General features: G+C 39.4%; 1 protein-coding gene across 4 annotated transcripts in view; it reads right to left on the bottom strand.

Moving 5' to 3' along the window:
- The window catches only part of Pdss1 (decaprenyl diphosphate synthase subunit 1), a 48,281-nt gene extending 32,410 nt beyond the window's left edge, over nt 1-15,871 (bottom strand). For 2 of the 4 annotated variants that reach the window (XM_021156204.2, XM_029474073.1), the window contains exons 1-4: nt 15,604-15,871; nt 9,363-9,427; nt 8,834-8,954; nt 3,219-3,349 (exon numbers count right to left, since the gene is read on the bottom strand). In XM_021156204.2, the coding sequence (XP_021011863.1) occupies nt 3,219-3,349; nt 8,834-8,954; nt 9,363-9,427; nt 15,604-15,735 (449 nt within the window). In that variant the 5' untranslated portion in view covers nt 15,736-15,871. Of the gene's footprint in view, nt 1-3,218; nt 3,350-8,833; nt 8,955-9,362; nt 9,428-10,986; nt 11,011-15,603 lie in introns of those variants that run through there. The other 2 variants (XM_029474074.1, XM_029474075.1) reach the window with 2 other exon arrangements.
- Between the last annotated feature and the right edge of the window lie 2,850 nt (nt 15,872-18,721).

The raw sequence follows: 18,721 nt of genomic DNA, 5'->3' as shown, positions 1-18,721 counted from the left end.
GCAGACGCAGACAAATCATCACACAAAACCAGTGCAGACAGCACAGCTCACAGAGAGAGAAGGTTCTGACACTGAAAGGTCTTGGGTTTGATAAAAGACTCTTCATTGGTGAAAGAGAAAAATCAGAATTCATGTAGTTTTGAAGAGCTTATGCTAAATCTATGAGCAGATCCTTAGGCCTGCTGTTAGAAAATATGTATTATCTACAGAAACTTATTAGGCTCTGTTTTCTTTGAGTTGATACATAGGAAAATGGGTTTTTGTAATTTTAAAATATAAACACTTTTCTAAGAATATTATCTTAAATGAATTTCAGCCTAACAAAATATAGACTTTTGACTAATTAGTGGTAAAACTTACCGGTAAAAAACTGTTAAGGCCTTTGACTTTTGCTATGTATTTCCAAGTTGGCCACCATTTCTATTATTATAAGCTATGTCAACAAATAGGGCTCTGACTGAAAGGACAAAACAGTGAGCACTCAACAAAAAGCCAGCATTTAAATATTTGTAATTTGAGGATATGAAAACATGTTGAACTGGGTGATATATGTATATAAACCCAATACTTGGGAAGTAAGGAAGGAGTATAATGAGTTTGAGGCTAGTCTGTTTCAGAAAACAAACATTCCCCAGGGGAAGGTGGCCCATGCCTTTAGTCCCAGCACTCAGGAGGTAGAAGCAGGCAGATCTCTCTGAGGCCAGTCTGGTCTACAAAGCAGGTTTCAGGACAGCCCAGGCTGTTATACAAAGAAACTGTCTCAAAAAAAAAAAAAAAAAGAAAAAAAAATCCTTGTTTTGAGGTACCGGGTTTTAAAACTAGAACCTTATATAATGCTAGGCAAGTGTTCTCCCACTAAGCAATAGCTCCAGCTCACAAAAATTGTTAGAAACTGTAAAGATTACATATAGAAAGAATGTGAGTTTATAAGGAGGGGATCAGTATGGGAAGACTGCACTCTAGAATTTACAACAGCTGTGAGTACCTGCACAAGAATGTGCCTCTCAACATCCTGTCATGGTGTAAACAATAGGGTAAGTAAGATCCCATCCCTTTCTAAGGATTTCTGGTCAGTTAGTGCTTGCTTGGAAGGGTTGATAATGATACTCACTGGGTCATCTCACCAAAAGCAAAACCAAGAAGGTAGAAGAAGGGCTAGTTGGGGGACAAGAGACAGGAATGGGGTAGTGGTAGACTTGATCAAAATATATATTAAACTGATGAACACAAGATAATGAAACTCATTGTTATGTGTATATATCAATGTATGCTGGGAAAACACTTTGGAAAAAAGAAGTTGTGTGTCAAAAGCATGCCAATGGGTACAGAATCACTTTAATGCATGTAACAGTCATGAGTCAGGCCCACATGTCTGATGCTACCTCTGTACTGTCTTTCATAAGCTCTTTATCAAGTATCATACAATGAAGGTACAGCTCAAATATTCCCAAACAAATTATATTCTGTGTTTTCTGCAATCAACAGCTTATAAAGTTTCAAGATAATCAAAATTTTAACTATAGGGAATAATGGCTTTTTAAAAAAAATCTTTATTTTTCAACACATTAATTTTAATAATTTAATGTGGGAGTGGAAGATCACATGTCACAGTACTTATGTGGAGATCAAAGACAACCCAAGAGAATTAACTTCCTCCAGTTACCATGTGGATCTTAAGTATTAAACCAAGCCATTAGGCACGGTGGCGAGCACACCCACCCACCAAGCCATCTCACTTACTAAGGAATAATGATTTTAGATAGTGGAGAAAATGTTCTTTCTCATACTATATATGAAATTCATAAACCATTTTAGGTGTTTATTTAAAGAATTTCATCAATGATTTCTCTAGAATAGTAAGTAGCCTTTACCTCAGAAGTAATTTTTTTAAATTATTTTTTATTTTAAAAAATTTTTTAACAGAAGTAATTTTTTAAGTAAAATTTATATTTTTTGTGTGTATGAGTTTTTCCTGAATGTATACATTTGTGCCATGTGCAGAAGCCAGAAGAGGTATCAGATCCCTTGGAACTGGTTATTAACAGACAGTTGTGAGCCACCATGCAGGTGCTGAGAACCAAACTAGGGTCCTCTGCTGGAGCAACTAGTGCTCTTAATTGCTTGGGCATCTCTCCAGCTCCCAGAGGTTTTTGGAAAAGACTCTGCTGGTTACTATCACTTGGGGGAGCATCCATTAGCTAGAAGCCACAATGCACAGGAAGCATTAGAGCTGTTGACAACAGAGTGGTTGGGCAGCAGTAGTACTGACACTGAGAAAAACCATGTCAGTCTGGTCCAGAGGAAGCACTTCTGTTCTGCTTGCCACATAAGGGAAAGTGGCTTAAGTGTTGGTTAAAAGGTTTCACTACATATGCAGAACATACTGTGAGCCCCTAAAAGTCTCAAGTTTTGTGGAAGCCAACTCTAAGCATGGCATGCCATGTTGAACTGATTGGCACAGTTACAGAGCACTTTAGGCAGAGAAATATCTGCTAAGAAGCAACATCTGTTGCTCATTTCCACAGCAGCATCATTAAAATTAGTGGTAACAACTTTGAGGCAGTCTTTAAAAGTACCATCTAGCTCATCAGAACACAATCTACAAGAGTCTCTACCAGCAGGTCACTTGACATCATTATAAAGACATTTTGGCAATATGGTAGTACTTCTAACATGAAGGGGGCTACAGCTCAGTGGTAGAGTGCTTGCCTTACTTTGGATGATCCATGCAAAGCAATAGGAAACTTAAAATATTTCCTTTAATGCTAAAATATATACGTTTTGATGTTTCAACATTTTATCATACTGATTTGAGGATAATCGGTCATGTTTTCTTTAAGCATTTCTCTTCTGCAAAATGACGGTCATAAGAAAGCACTCAATCAAAGGTATGTCCATGGTAATAGCACAGTGTAACATTAGAACAAGTTTTGGGTTAACTGTCTATATGTATAGTGGTTAAATGAACAGCTACACATCTTGGGATTCTTTACTTTCTAATGGGAAACTAACTGGCTTTCAAATGTTTCTAATATATTTATTTGCAACTCAAGTTTTCTGTAAAACGACGCTTATTTAGTGAGTCAAATTCAGAATCTACACATGGTTTAGTGAAGTCTTAGATGCTGCTTCTTAAGTGAGCAATTAATTAATAAGCTTATGAAAGACAACTTTCCAAATTAAAAAGAACAACAAAAGCAGGAAATAAAGTAACTGACCGGACATTATTATGATGAATATTACACGCTCGAGCCATTAGCACCACAATAATCGGTCTAAAGGCTTTTCCTTTGCCATCGAAGTAGTATTCGGACATGTCCTTTAGTTCTCTGGTGGAGATGTGCAGCTCCTGAAACACAGTTTCCTTCTTGTTAACATGGTGTTTCAGACATGCAGACAGGAATCTTGTTTTCATCAAAACTTCAATTTTATTTTAGTGTACTCATTTCAAGTGAGACATTCAACACAAAAAGTATGTGTGGCTTTGCCCCAAGTGGTATGGTATTAGTACTAGGGCAAGTATTGTCATTTTTCTGATGGGTAGCTAGTGACCATAGGATGAAAAACTGAAAGAGGGGAGGAAGCAGCGAGGAGGCAGAGGACAGACAATATAATGGGTAGGATCCTATGAAGCAGATCAAGAATCTCCCCAGTGGAGAGTCAACAGGCAAGAGGACAGACAGCTAGGATGAAGCACAGATCAGGAAGTGTGTCTAGGCTGTATTTAGCAGACGGCATTTCAAAGGTTCACAGAAGAAATGTAGAAAAGGCATGGTTAGCCGGGCGTGGTGGCACACGCCTTTAATCCCAGCACTCGGGAGGCAGAGGCAGGCGGATTTCTGAGTTCGAGGCCAGCCTGGTCTACAAAGTGAGCTCCAGGACAACCAGAGCTATAAAGAGAAACCCTGTCTCGAAAAACCAAAAAAAAAAAAAAAAAAAAGGCATGGTTTACTTAACTGTGAGAAACTTGCTATTGAGGTGGGGAGAGATAATTTAGCGTTATTGTTATCTGAGTTATGTTCTTGCCGTGAAGCCCTAGATGGCCTTGAAGCCAAGATCTTCCTCCTTCTACCTATCAAGTGTTGGGAAACAGGAACATACCACTATGCCTGAGACAAACATTTAAAATATAGAATCTTTTAAAAGCCCTGAAGAAATTAGGAATAAAAGGAACATAATAATGTTTCCAAAAAAACCAAACTAAAAAACAAAGCAACCTGAGTCAAGACCTCAAAGTATACTCCAGAGTTATAGTAACAAATCACAGTACTTGGCACAAAACCAGAGATCCTTAAAGTGGAACAGAATAAACAAAAACCAATTTCTAACACTAGTCTAAATGGGGAAAAACTCAAAAAGCCCTTTTTCTAAACTCAGAAAAGAATATTTATTCATTTTCTCCATTCTTACTCAATACAGTGCCTAAAGTCTTAGCTAGATGCGTAAGATGAGAAAGAAAGAAAAAGATACAGATAGAAAAGGAAAAGGCCAAATTATCCCTAAATACACTTCATGTGATCATATAAGACTCTCAAGATCCCATCAGAAAACTCAGAAATGATAAAAGTTTCAGCACAGTAATAAGCCTAAGCAAAGAAGGGGAAGAGCTCTACAGTGAAAGTTTTATAGCAATAAAACAGATACTAGAAAATGGAAGGCTCACGCATGGATAATGAAAACGGCTATACGTGAAAAGCTATAGATTCAATTCAATTATACTCAAATTCCGAGTTACATTTATCTCTGTACTGAATGATCACTGAGCATGCACATGTTGCCACGACAGATGTGAAGGCAACATGTCAGAGTTGGTTTTCTTCTTCCACCAAGCAGTTCCTGGGGGATTCAACTCCAGCTGCCAAGCTTGGCTGCTGCACGTGCCCTAAGCCATTGAATAATCTCACTAGTCCTCTAATTATATTTTAAACAGAAAAAAAAAAAAAACCTTAAAATTCATATAGAAGCACAAAAGACCCAGACAGTCCAAGCAACCTGAGTCCAGGCCTCAAAAGTACTTGGCACAAAAACAGATATCCTTAAAGTGGAACAGAATAAAGAATCCAGAATTAAACCCACGGTGCTACAGATGCTTGACTTTTAACAAAAATGCCCAAAATACATATACAAAAATAAAAATCCTTTTCAACAAACAGGGCCGGAACAAAGGAAATACACATATAGTAGGATAAAACTGGAGCTCCGATATTTATCTCCAAAAAGACAACCAATGAATCAAATACCTTAACATAAGATCTGAAACTCCAAAACTGAAAATACACAGACAATGCTTTAAGATATACATAGCTGATGATTTCAACAGGACTCTAGTTGCTTGGAAAATAATAACAAAAACTGACACATGGGAATGCATTAAAATAAAAAGCTGCAACTCAAAAGAAACCAATGAGTGAAAAGACCCTATAGAATGGGAGAAAATCTCACTAGCTATATATCTGGCTGAGAATCAGTGTTCAGCATACCCTGGTCACGCTAGCTAACAAAAAACAACAAATGCTTGTGGGGATGTGTGTTCATATGTGTAATCCACATATTGTTGACAGTAATGTAAAGTAGTCTAACTACTATGAAATTAATATGAAAGTACCCACTCCTCAAAAACAACCCCATAAACCACAAGTGGAACTTCATATGATCTAGTGATGCCACTCCTGGGTAGATACCTGAAGAACTCAAAAGTCAACATAGCACAGAGATACTTTATATCCATGTTACTGCAACAGTATTCACAACAGCCAAGTATGCATCCAGACTATGTTCCCATCAAGAGATGAATGAATCAAGATAATGTGATACCCATATAGTATGGAGTTTTATTCAGCGTTGAAGAATGAAATTATGCTGTTTACTTTATTAAGTGAAACAAAACAGACTCAGAAAAAAAAAAAGATGTTTTTCTCTCACTTATAGATCCTAATTTCTTTTTAAAAGTAAACACATGAAACTATGTAGAACAGCAGGGAGAAAGGGGAAAGGAGTAAAGTGTGTAGGACCAAAATGTGTGATGTGCTTGGAAAATAAAACTATGGGGAAGATGGAGAGCAGAGTCAAGTGGGAGGAGGAAGATAAAAAAGACACAGGCAATGCAAAGTATATAATTTATGAAAATATAACAACGCCTCTGTTTTTGCAAATAATATTCAACAAAACACAAGCATAAAAAACAGGGGGAAAAGCTGTATATGGTAATGCATGCTTATAACTCACTAATTCTAGCCTGTGGGAGGCTGTAGGAGGATGGTATGAGTTCAAGTATGAGCTGGACTACATAGTAAGACCCTGCCTCAAAAACAAAACAAAGCAGAAAAAACAAAAAACAAACAAACAAAAACCCACCCAAAACCAAAAGACTGATTCAGTGGGCAATAAGTTGGTAACAATAAAAGTCCAGAAAAAGGAAGAGATTGGTGTGGGGCAGAAACTGGGACTGCTGCATGGGGATGAGCTCCACGAAACCCTGGCTAGGTTTGACTTAATAAGAACAGAAAGGGTTCTCCATGGGTGTGTACTTGTTATATCTGCCACTCAAGATACACATAGCTTGAATCAGAGCCACCCAAAGTTATAGAGTGCAATTACTAAGATAAAGGCACAGGTGTTAAAAATAAGCATGACAACACAACCCTTGCACACAAGGAGTCCAGGGTCTAGATGGGACAAGATGAATACCTACAGTTAATACAATATAGTATAATGGGTAATATCACTTCGGGTAAAGAAAACCACTCTGGGAACACACAGAAAGGCTGGTTCAGGCCAGAAGAGATTAAGAGAGAAGCAGAAGGGAGGATATAGTGCGTCCTGGAACCTGAAGGGTTCTGGAGGCAAGAGATAGACTAGAAGGTCATGGAAGAAAGGACAAGAAGGGTCCAAGGGCGTTTCCAAGGATCCTAGGTGATCCTGTCAAAAGTCAGAGATACCAGGGAGGAAAACAAAACACCAAACCAAACTGTATGGGGTGGGAACAGCATTCCAAACACATTAAGTTTGACATAGTTATAAATACTTCATGGAGTAGTATGCTAAGTAGTTGGTTATGTAGGTTTACAATAGACAATTCAACCTGAAATAAAGCTATCTGGGGGATTAAAAATAAAAATGAATACACACACACACACACACACACAAACACACACGGGAGTGGGGATTGTCAGAAGTCCAAACAACAGCACAGTTAAAGGGGTTAGGGTAGATGAGATAAAAGAAGATTACAGAAATCAACACAGGATGGCCTAAAGACTAGGTGACTCAGGAAATTATGGAAGCTACATGAACAGTTTCAAGGAAGGAAAATGGTAGTGAAAAGGGTTAAGGCAGGGGAAGAACAAAGCATTCACTGCATTCAGTGAGAGGCAGCTCCTGTGAGTTGAAAAGGAAGGCATAGGCAGTGGTGGGGTAATGCAAAGGGGTTCAGATACTGTGGGAAAGGAAGGAGGCTGACACAGTGTTAGGATGGTCCTTCTGAAAATGAAGATAGGCTGGGTGTGGTAGCATATGTTAATAATTCCAGCATTCTGGAGGCAGGAGGATGGTGAGTCTAAGGCTATCTTGATACACAGGAAATTCAAAGTCTGCCTAGAGGTGTCATAGTGAGAGCTTACCTTAAAATAATCTAAGTAAACAAACAACCCAGAATATGAAAGACAGTGGTAGAATACTTCTCTAATCCTGCATTCAGAAGGCAGAACAAGAAGACCATGAGTCCAAGTCCAGCTTGGGCTACACAGGGAGTCTCTGCCTCAAAACAAAGCACCACACAAGGGCTTGGGTACTACTATGTGATAGAGCACTTGCCTAGCATGTGCAGAGTCCTCTGTGACACTGCTATTCTGTTGTGAGGCATTAGGCTAGAGTCTTCAGGGAAAAGACGGTAAATTCTAAATGGGGTACTAAGTTGACAAAGAGTTATAGGAACATTTTGGAGAAGGATTTTATTCATTTTTATTTTTAATTTGTGCATGCATGCCAGATAACAACTTTGGATGTCATTCACTTTTCCATTTTGGAGACAGAATCTCTTGCTGACCTGAAGCTCACCAAGAAGGATAGGCTGGCTGGCCTGTGAGCCCCAAGTACACATCTATCTCCGTCACTGTAACAAGAGTAAGCTACCAGGTCCAGCTTTTTAATATGGTTTTGGGGATCAAACCCAGACCCTCATGCTTTCACAGCAAACATTTTTCTAACTGAGCCAGATCTGTGGCCTGATTTGAGTTCATTTTTCACTGAGCAATTCACATCAGTGTTCAGAGGCTAAGGTCATGGTTTGCTTTGACATGTGACATTATGAGAGGCCCAGAAGAATAGGTTTGCCATACTCCAATCCATACACTGAGCAGTGTTATATAGTCCACATGATATATACATGTATGCTGAAAGAAGGAAGTCATATTTGGAGCAGCTTAGCAATGGCATTCAGAATTAGATACTGAACAGGCATATGCTTCCTGAACCTATTTCTTTAGTTTTCCAACTCTACACTACAACTTTCTGTGCAGTACCATGTACTCCATCCCCCATACAGTCCTGTCCAGCATCGGGCTCACAGTTGTTCCTGAGTAACACATCAAACTCAGTGGGCACTGGCATGGCTGCCTTTTCATTTGTTTGTTATTTGAGACAAGGTCTCATGTGGTAGCCTAGCCAAGCTTAGAACTTACTCTATCACCCTGACTAGACTTGAACTTGCAGTGGTCCTCCTGCCTCAGCTTCCCAAATGCTGGATTATAGGTGTGAGCCACCATAAAATGGCTGCATTGTGTGTTGATTTCTAATTCTAAAATGTTACCAAGTTTCAGGAAAATAAAAGCCTTACCTTTCTAATGTCTTCATACAGACCTTTCAAGTCTCTCCAGCCAAGTTTAAAAGGATCACTGTATTTCTCACCACTCTGAGTTTGACGACAACAGCACATTGCTGGTGTCCTTTGATGAAACCTGGTGAGTAGAAATGCACATGACTCCACTTTTAAGTAATTCAAACACATGTGTATTTATATGGTGGAAAAAATGAAGCCAACTTGCTAGAAATCAAATATGAATCTGCAAAGGTCACCATAATTCAAAAATGCATACTGAATTCTAATCTTGCTAAATAATACATTAATAAGTGATTTTAATGAATGGGACCTTGACAGCCAACATTGGAAAAAAGACTATATTATGTTCATTGTATTCTGAGTAGAACTCAAATTCTACTATATTCCTAGTTTTTGAAATAGCAGAGCTCATGTAAAGCAGACTATCTTGACTTTTCCTTACACATTTTGTCAGCTTAACCTAATAAAATTAGAAGTTTACTAGCAGTGATTATCTTTGTAGCTCTAATAAGGATTATAAACTTACTGTGATATACTATGCATATTTGGGGAGGCAGACATTAAAATCTTCATAAGACTAAAATAGGGTATCTGTAAAACAAAAATATGAAGAAGCCTTTAAGAATATTCCTAGAAACTCATTCATAACAACAAATATCCCCATAACTCAGAACAAAAGGTATTGTTCAGTCAGCCACTTATAAAAGGCTGGAAATCTTCGACAGATTTTTAGAAGGACAATTAGAGGTTCCCTTACCTGATTATAAAGGTAATGTGCCATATCAGAATACAGGAATTAGAGGAAAGCAGAAGTCAGTCCCAGAGTGGCAGGCCTGTAATCCCAGCTACTAATGAAGCTGAAGTAGGAGGATCATAGGTTCAAGGTTGGCCTAGGCAACAGTGAGTTCAAGGTCATCCTGAGCACTTTTAGTGACCCTACCTCAAAATAAAGAGAGCTAGGGGATGCTCAGTAGAAGAGCAGTTGCTTTGTCCTCAGAGGTCAAAGGTCTAATTCCCAGCAGTGACAAAACAGAAAAAGCAGAAAATAAAAATATCTGTAATAATACATCCATTCCTCTAAAAGCTGAGTCCATATTTGTTAAGCTGTGTCCATATTTGTTTCTACCTCTCTACACCAGAAAAGATGCAGCAAAACAATTTCTTTCCATTTAACTAAGACTGGTCAGCAGGATTCTCTGCTGAATTGTAAACTCCTTTCCATTTAACTAAGACTGGTCACAGAACAGGGAAGCCTAGGTTATCTTTTAAATTCTCAAAACACACAAATGCCAAAAGTATCTGGGATGGTTAAGAAAAGATTTTTACCATTAAGGAGGAACTGACATTTACACAATGCTGCCTATGTTATTGTTATTAAACATAGTTGGAAATGGTGCTTCAGGGTAAGTAATGTTTAGTAAATGAATGGACTACGAGTACAGCCCAGGTAGACTATGTGCTTTGATGATACAAACAAAACACTAGCAACCTCAGGGGCATTGTGATAATGTGATCAAGGATCCAGGAATCACCTGGGCATGGTAGGGGTACCTGTGATCTCAGCACTGGGAGGTTAAGGGAGCAGGTGGACAAGTTCAAGGTCAGCCTGGAGTACATAAAAAAGGCTGAAAGAGAATATTAAAGAATTACAGGGCTGGTGTGATGGCTCAGTGGGTAAGAGCACCCGACTGCTCTTCCAAAGGTCCAGAGTTCAAATCCCAGCAATCACATGGTGGCTCACAACCATCCGTAACGAGATCTGGCGCCCTCTTCTGGAGTGTCTGAAGACAGCTACAGTGTACTTACATATAATAAATAAATAAATCAAAAAAAAAAAAGAATTACAGTTTAACATTTCTAAACAAATACTGATTCTAACAATTAATATTACTAATCTTTAAAAAAAGAGATTTATTTTTATGTGTATGGGTGTTTAGCCTGAATGCATGTATTTCGGGTTGACAAGGTTATATAGGGACATAATGAATTTATGATACAGGCATGGGAACGTCCGATGCTGTTATTTTTCAAGAAGGGGATCTGGATGCCAACAACTGCCTTTCTCAATTTCCAGCGAATAGTTAGGGTAAATGATGTTCCCATACTACAGATGTTCTTCAGAGGATAAATGATGCTGTACTTTATATTACCTTGAACATACTGGGCTGTGAAGCAGGATTCTCTGCTGAATTGTAAACTCCTGTTATCAAAGGAGCTGTGATAAAAAAAAAAATGAGTCTTGTCATGCATATTGCATTCAAGTGCTTGGTTGCCTCCAGTTCCCTGGCTTCCTGCTTCGGTTCTCCTGGACAGATCAGGAGGCAGGAGAATCAGGAGGCAACTTGGCCAACTTCTCCCAATGTCTATACACCACATATATACAGGGCCAAGGAGACCAGAAGAAGGTGTTAGAGCCCCTTGGAACTGGAGTTATAGGCCATGTTGATGCTGGCAATTGAAGGCAGGTCTTTCAGAATAATGGTCAGTGCTCTTATCTACTGTCTGTAGCTTATATATTACTATTCTTAAAGACAGGATGAAAGCATTTTAAAAACTAATTTACTAATCTAGTCTGGCAAGGGCTTTTATATAAAATATGTGAAGACACTTCTTGAAAAAACGGATGAATATGAAAATAAAATGTGTGTTTCTTGATAATAAAGTGTTATATGTTTTAAAACCTTTTTTTTTTTTCTTTCAAAGAGCTTCACAACTACAGTTTTGTTTGTCCCATGACAGGATCTCACTATATATCCCCAAGCTGGCTTCAAACTCACAGATTTACTGTCTCTGCCTCCTGAGTGCTGAGATTAAAAGTATACACCATCATATCCACATCTGGTCATAACTATGTTTTTAAAATTACACTTATTCATTTATTTATTTTGTGTGTGTATCTTTTTGTACATAGGCACATGCCTTGGCACATATGTGGAGGTCAGAAGACAACTTGAAGGTTCTCCTCTTCTACCATGTGGATCATGAGGCTCAAATTCAGGTCATCAGGCTTGACAACTGAGGCTTTACCCAGAGTCACCTAACCAGCCCACTTATTTTAAAAGTTAGAAAACCTGGATTCCAGAAAAGTTAAGGATGAAGAACTGACTGACAAGCATGATTATAATTATAAGCAAAAAATACCCTCAGAACTGTGTATATTGTTATCTCATTAAAAACCTCTATGTAGAGCCCGGCGTGGTGGCACACACCTTTGATCCCAGCACCCGAGAGGCAGAGGCAGGCGGATTTCTGAGTTTGAGGTCAGCCTGGTCTACAGAGTGAGTTCCAGGACAGCCAGGACTACACAGAGAAACCCTGTCTCGGAAAAAAAAAAAAAAAAAAAAAAAAAAAGCAAACAAACAAAAAAACAACCCCTCTATGTAAGCACCCAAAAGTAAAACACACAGAGACAAAAACAGGGTTTAGAAACACAGGAACCAGCGTTACAACTTGTTATTTTGAACCAAATAGGATTGGGGTATATGTGTGTGTGTGTGTGTGGGGAGGCTTGCTTTAGTTACTCATTTTTAGTATGTATTTTCTGACTTTGCCTGAACGAACGATAAATTGCTTTAGCTGTTAAAAGAACACAAATGTTGACTTTGCTAAACAGTGGCCAAGAAGACTGAGGTCTGTTGTCTCCACTACTGCATTATCTATTCATTAAAATATTAAGAACATTTATGAGCTACAGAAAATTATAATGCTCCCACAACATAGCAAGAGTTCTCTCTTTTGATTTTACCATAGGACAGCCCACTTTCCCCCCTTTTGGGATGGACATCTTGATATGTAGCACAAGCTGCCTTTGACCTCACAGTCTGGCTGAATCAATCTCCATAGTAGCTAGGATTACAGGCCACTCTTTAGACAATATACTTACTTCTTTTGGTCTCCTTAAGTAGTTCATATACAAATGTAATGCTTTATTATGGAACATATAAATAAGGATCATGCCTCCCACCAATGCTTTAAGACAGTATCTTATTACACAGCCCAAGTTGACACTGAATTGATCCTTATGCCTCGGCCTCTCAAGTGTTGGGTTAGCATTAGTGTACCATTCCGCCATAGCAAGTGACATCTTAATGGAAGAGTTACAGCTTTCAATCTAAGAATTAAAACTGCATGATTAATACAGGGTACTCTGCCACTAGGTAGCTTAAATACTGTTAATTGTAGTCTTTAGAGGACAGAGCTTGGTGAAAATATCAAAAATTTCTGGCTGGGCCACTTTGTAACATTTTTGTCTATATAACTACTCTTAGAAATTACATATATAACCGGGCGTGGTGGCGCACGCCTTTAATCCCAGCACTCGGGAGGCAGAGGCAGGCGGATGTCTGAGTTCGAGGCCAGCCTGGTCTACAAAGTGAGTTCCAGGACAGCCAAGGCTACACAGAGAAACCCTGTCTCGAAAAACCAAAAAAAAAAAAAAAAAAGAAAGAAATTACATATATATGTAAATATATATATACACACATATACACACACACACATATATTATACATACACACATTATACATAGAATACTCACACACACATATATTATATATATACACACACACATATATTATACATACATACATACACACACACACACATATATATATACATATATATATATATATGTATATATAATTAACTTGGCTGAGAATCCAATGCACAGCATATATTTATTTTTATTTACTCTGCAGTCCTTGGGCTCAGTCCTTTGCAAATGACTGACAAATGTTCTACCACTGAACTATAACTATTAGTTCTACAGAAACACAAGATAGTATCTATTCAATTATATTCTCAGGTCCTCAGTCAACCTGTATTCTACTTGGAGCTACCTCAGGGCAGTGTTTTCAAAGGGAAAGAAACATGTATTAAAATGAAGCTGTACAACCAGTTCTGGGGCTCACTGGGGATGGCAGTGAAAATTTTTCCACTTCAGATTCTATTCCCTCTCTATATCATTTACTTGCTTTGAAAGGCAACTCTGCCCCTTAAGATGTTTTTAAGGTCTCATACAGCCCAGTTTGGCATTCAACTCACTCTGTAGCCAAAGATTACCTTGAACTCCTGATTTCTACCAAATGCTAGTATTGCAGACCTAGTTGAGAATTGACTTTTTAAAATAAGAGAAAGTGCTCAATATGAATTAAAGACAAAATTGGGTGTGGTCACTTAGGTCTAATGCACTGCTATAGGGATAGGGATGGGGGTGGAAACTGAGGCAGGACTACTATAATGTATCTGGGGCCATGCTTAGCTTGACGGTAAGTTCTAGGCCACTCTGGGCTAGATACAGTACGATACCATGTTGGAGAAACAAATTTGTTTTAATTATTGTCCCTAAGTCTTGTAGTCCTTGAGAGACCTGAAGTAATGAAAGCACTCATGTCCGAAGTAGACACCTGAATTCTAATATGTTTATGGCAGAAAGTATTAACACATGAAGGAGAAAAACATGATGATGGATGGTCAAGTAGTCTCCCTTTTTGCTCAAGGAAACTGATATGGATGCCAATGACAAAGATTCTTTCCAGAAAAACACTCTTCACAGATGAGGTTTCTTTTCTTTTTCCTTTCCTTTCCTTTTTTCCCTTCCTTCCTTCCTTCCTTTCTATGGAGATAAAATCCCAAACCCTCTAAAGTCTAGTTTACAGTATTAAAATGGATCCCTACAAAGCCTATCTTCCTCTAAGATTCTTCCTACATGCTCTCTTTCTCTTATTTGTTATTCTTTCTATTTAGAGCAGCTTGCATTTTCTCTCCAAATTCTTTTCTGGATAATTTGTTTTATGCATCTTGTTTAGTACAAACCACATATTTATAAATGCTACACATCTCCTCCTAGTATAGTGTTTGATAAGTACACTGCCATAAGAAATGTACCAAATCGTACTAAAATTTAAGAGGTGGGTGATTTTTTTTTAAAATGAAAGATGAATTACTTATACAATTACTCGGTGGCTGGAAAGGTCTCCAAAACCCAAAGTGAAAAACCTCTAACTTCAAAAGTCAGTCTGCAGATACTGCCAGGTAAAGCACACAGAAGTGAGAGTCATTTACTGGGCTAAAAACCAAAAGAAAATGAATTTGTAATCAAACGCAGTAGGAGACAGTTTTAAGAAAACGCAACTAGGTGAGATGGCTCAGTGGGTAAGAGCACCGGACTGCTCTTCCGAAGGTCCAGAGTTCAAATCCCAGCAACCACATGGTGGCTCACAACCATCCGTAAAGAGATCTGGCGCCCTCTAATTAGATAATGATTTTACTTCAAAGAAGTCATAGGTCTCTCATGACACCCTTAGGCTATTCTCCTTCTAGTGTCCTTCCAGCGCCTTTCAGGCGTGCGTTCTTCTTGTAAGCACCTGCAGCACTGAAGTCCACCCTGGCTAGCATCACTTTGCGTCGCTACAACACCCTTTCCGAATTTTGAGGCTAACTGGATCCGAAACCCGAAATTGCTAGGAAAGTGAAAGCAGAGGTCCCTTTGGCTCTGGTTGTCCTCCCGACACACCCGGGTCGCCCCGGCATCTCTCTTAACAGGGCTGCGCTCCGCCGCTTCCTCTACCTCAACCCCAATGTCTTCTGGATGCCCGGTCAGCAGCTCCACACTTCAGATCCCGCGACTAGTCCCACTTCCCGGGTGTCCCACCCAGTGGGGACTGCAGGCCCCGGCGCACGTGCGCATCCTCCCATTCATTGGATCGCGGGCTGTCATTGGCATGGTGACCTCTACGCCGCGGACAGCGCGCGCGTCTCGGCCTCACCTGCGCGCGGGTGTCCGAGGCGGCACGTGTTCCGAGAGGCTCCGCACAGCCAGGTCGTTCCGGCCGCGGGCTCCCGACCGCCGTCGGCCTCCAGGAGCAGCCACGCCGCCAGCACGACCAGCGCATAGCCATGGTGCGAGTCTGAAAGTCGCGGCGGGCCGTAGCTCCGCCTCTGCCCCAAGCCCAGACCCGGAGCCGGAAGCTGGGCACCGGAAGCGCGAAGCCGCACCCAGTTCCCCACTCGGTCGCCTGTCCTCTTCAACCCTCCTCGGAGCCACTGGCTCTCGCCGGGAACCGCGTCCGCTTTTATCCAGAAATGTGCGTCCGAGCTGTTGTCCTACGCGGGACAAAGCGTACAGAAATCTGGTTCCGGCACCTGCTAACCCGGAGGCCATTGTTTTCGCAATGCCAAGCTCCGAATGGACGTGCCAACTTCCTCTAATTAGTCTACACTGTGGGTTATTGTGAAACAGAAGCTAAGTTGACCTTATCTCTTAGCTTTTGGACTCTATCCTGAAAGCCTTAGAGATGTATACATGCATAGTTTGGCGGTTTTGTTAATATCTGGATATGGGAGACCAAATCTTGGATGTAATGAACTACGCAAAATTATTATTTTTTTTCGTTATATTATCTCGCCGTGTAGACCAGATTGACTTTGTGTAGACCAGGTTGGGTTCAAATCCACCATCCTGCCTCAGCCTATTGCTGCTGAGATTACCGACCTGCGTCCCCATTTCCAACTCTATTTGCTAATGCATATAATGCAGCTCAGGATGCTCAAGAAAATTTTTTATTGTCGTTGTTTCGTTTGTTCATTTTGCCTGTCGCATGTCGGATTTATTCCGATGTTGAAACAGCATTTTTATAACACTTTCATCGAATGATTATACATACTCGTAATCATTCCGCTATAATCTTAGGTGGAGGCAATGAGAGGCAAGCGCCAGGGAGACTGAAGTTTACTGTGTTCCCATGTTGACGTTTTTTTTCCCATTCATTCATTAATTCATTTTACATCTCGACCCCCCCCCCTCCTCCCAGTCTCCCTCCTAGGAAGAAATAAACCAGCTGTAATTTTCTGAATCATAATTTTTTTTTCTTGTTTTGCAACACACTTAAAGAAGGTTAATCCTAAAGTTGAGCTCATTATTTTCATAATAGGTTTCTATGTTAAAAATGGAGGTTATACATGTATGAAACTATCAAAGATAAAACGTTTGCAGTTTAGGGTTTTGACTGAGTGGTTGGGTGTTTTCCTAGTATGCAGAACATCCTGGGTTCCTTCCCAACACCACAAATTACTTAATGAATGAGTGAATGAAATAATCAAATAGGTAGGCTTTGCCTAGAGAAGTGTAGCAATAAATACTTTCATTTTTTTTTGACAATGTTATGACCTGTGGTATATTGTTATTGGTAATCTCCCTTGGCAGGTAGGGAAACAGGAATAACCCACAGCGAGAAGGATAGCAATCCACAATTCTGCTGGGCATTTTTTAATGTAAAAATTATCCAGATTAAAACAAAAGCCCTGGCTCTTAAAAAGAAGTTGTAGTGGGTTGTGGTATAAGCAAAAGAGCATGTTCCTAGTACAGTCAAGTCCCAGGTTAGACCCTCAGTACCAACACAAACACAAAATCATTGAGCTGTAGTATCCAAGATGCAAGATTAGCTAGGAAATATATGTGAAGTCATTTAAGGCTTCTAACACTGCTGTGTAGCTAAACTCTGACTCCTAATAATCTATCAAGAAGACACACATAATTCATAGATGTTTCTTTTGACCCAACTAGGCTAGCCAGGAGAGGGCGTCTGATCCTGGAGCAGGTGTTTGGGAGCAGCTGAATATGGGTGCTGTGAACTGAATTGGGTTCTACGACATAAGAACCTAATATAAAATATGAAAATAATGTGTTCAACTTTAGGTCCAACATTTTAAAATATAAGTATGGTGCAAAACAAGAAGAAACATGATTCACAAATTTGCAGTTGGTGTCTTCCTAAGAGTCAATATTTGAAGGACATGGTTAGTTTCTTCAGTCTCCCTTGCATTGTCTCTAATCCACTCCTTAGGGTGTTGCACACAATCTAGATAATATGTTTTCTAAGCAGGCCCATGATGAGGCACTCTGTTTCCCCCCCTCCCCCTGCCCAGGTACCAGCCATAAAGTGGATCTAGTATAAAATGAAATGAAGTTTGTTTTAGGGCATGGGAAGGGGGGTTGAGAAGGGAGTAGAGGCAGAGAAAGAGAGGGAACATGGGGGAGGGGAGAGAGAGAGAGAAGGGAAGAGGCCTACAGAGATCACTAGAGATGGGGAGAGAGGACAGGGAAAGAGAAAGAGGCCAGAGAGAATAAAAAGGGAGGAGGGAGTGAGGGGGAGAGAGCCAGACAGAGAGACTGACTAAACAGTTCTTTTATAGCAAGCCTGGCTTGGACCTGAATGTTGCTTGGTGACTGTTGGGCAGAGCCTAGAAGAAATGCTAAAACTAGAAACAACTTTGATCTCTGTCACTGCACTTGTGTAAATGAAACAACCAGTCTTGACAGGTAAGAACAGGTACAATTTGTAATTAAACCATTTTTAAAACTGTCATCTTAGTTTTGGAGGGTTGGCTAGGCTTCTAGACATTTTGTCATATTGATGATTTTATTGAAATATTTTTGGTAGGCCCAATAGTCAAGGAAAACTTATAAACATACTATCACATAATATTACATATATTTCTTGGTTCAGGTACTCCATGAAACATTCAAATGTTATTAGATAAAAGATCAGTGAATTATCAACACAACCCTACCTTAAAAATGCTACTGATGTCATTCTGATGTACATACATGTACACCTAGATATAATGGAGTGACTTGAAATATGTTAAATTGTTAGAATGAGCTATTTTAATGATACATATTCTCACTTGTTTCATTCATATTTTTTACAATAAAAGCATTCATTATCAGAAATAGGAAACATTTTTAGATGAATGAGATATTTATTTACATTTGTTTTGTTTTGTTTTGTTTTTTTTTGATTTTTAATATTTTTATTACATATTTTCCTCAATTACATTTCCAATGCTATCCCAAAAGTCCCCCATAGCGCCCCCCACTTCCCT

Source organism: Mus caroli, chromosome 2 (assembly GCF_900094665.2).
Source record: "Mus caroli chromosome 2, CAROLI_EIJ_v1.1, whole genome shotgun sequence".
Taxonomy (NCBI): Eukaryota; Metazoa; Chordata; class Mammalia; order Rodentia; family Muridae; genus Mus; species Mus caroli.
This window is presented reverse-complemented; position numbering and strand designations above follow the sequence as displayed.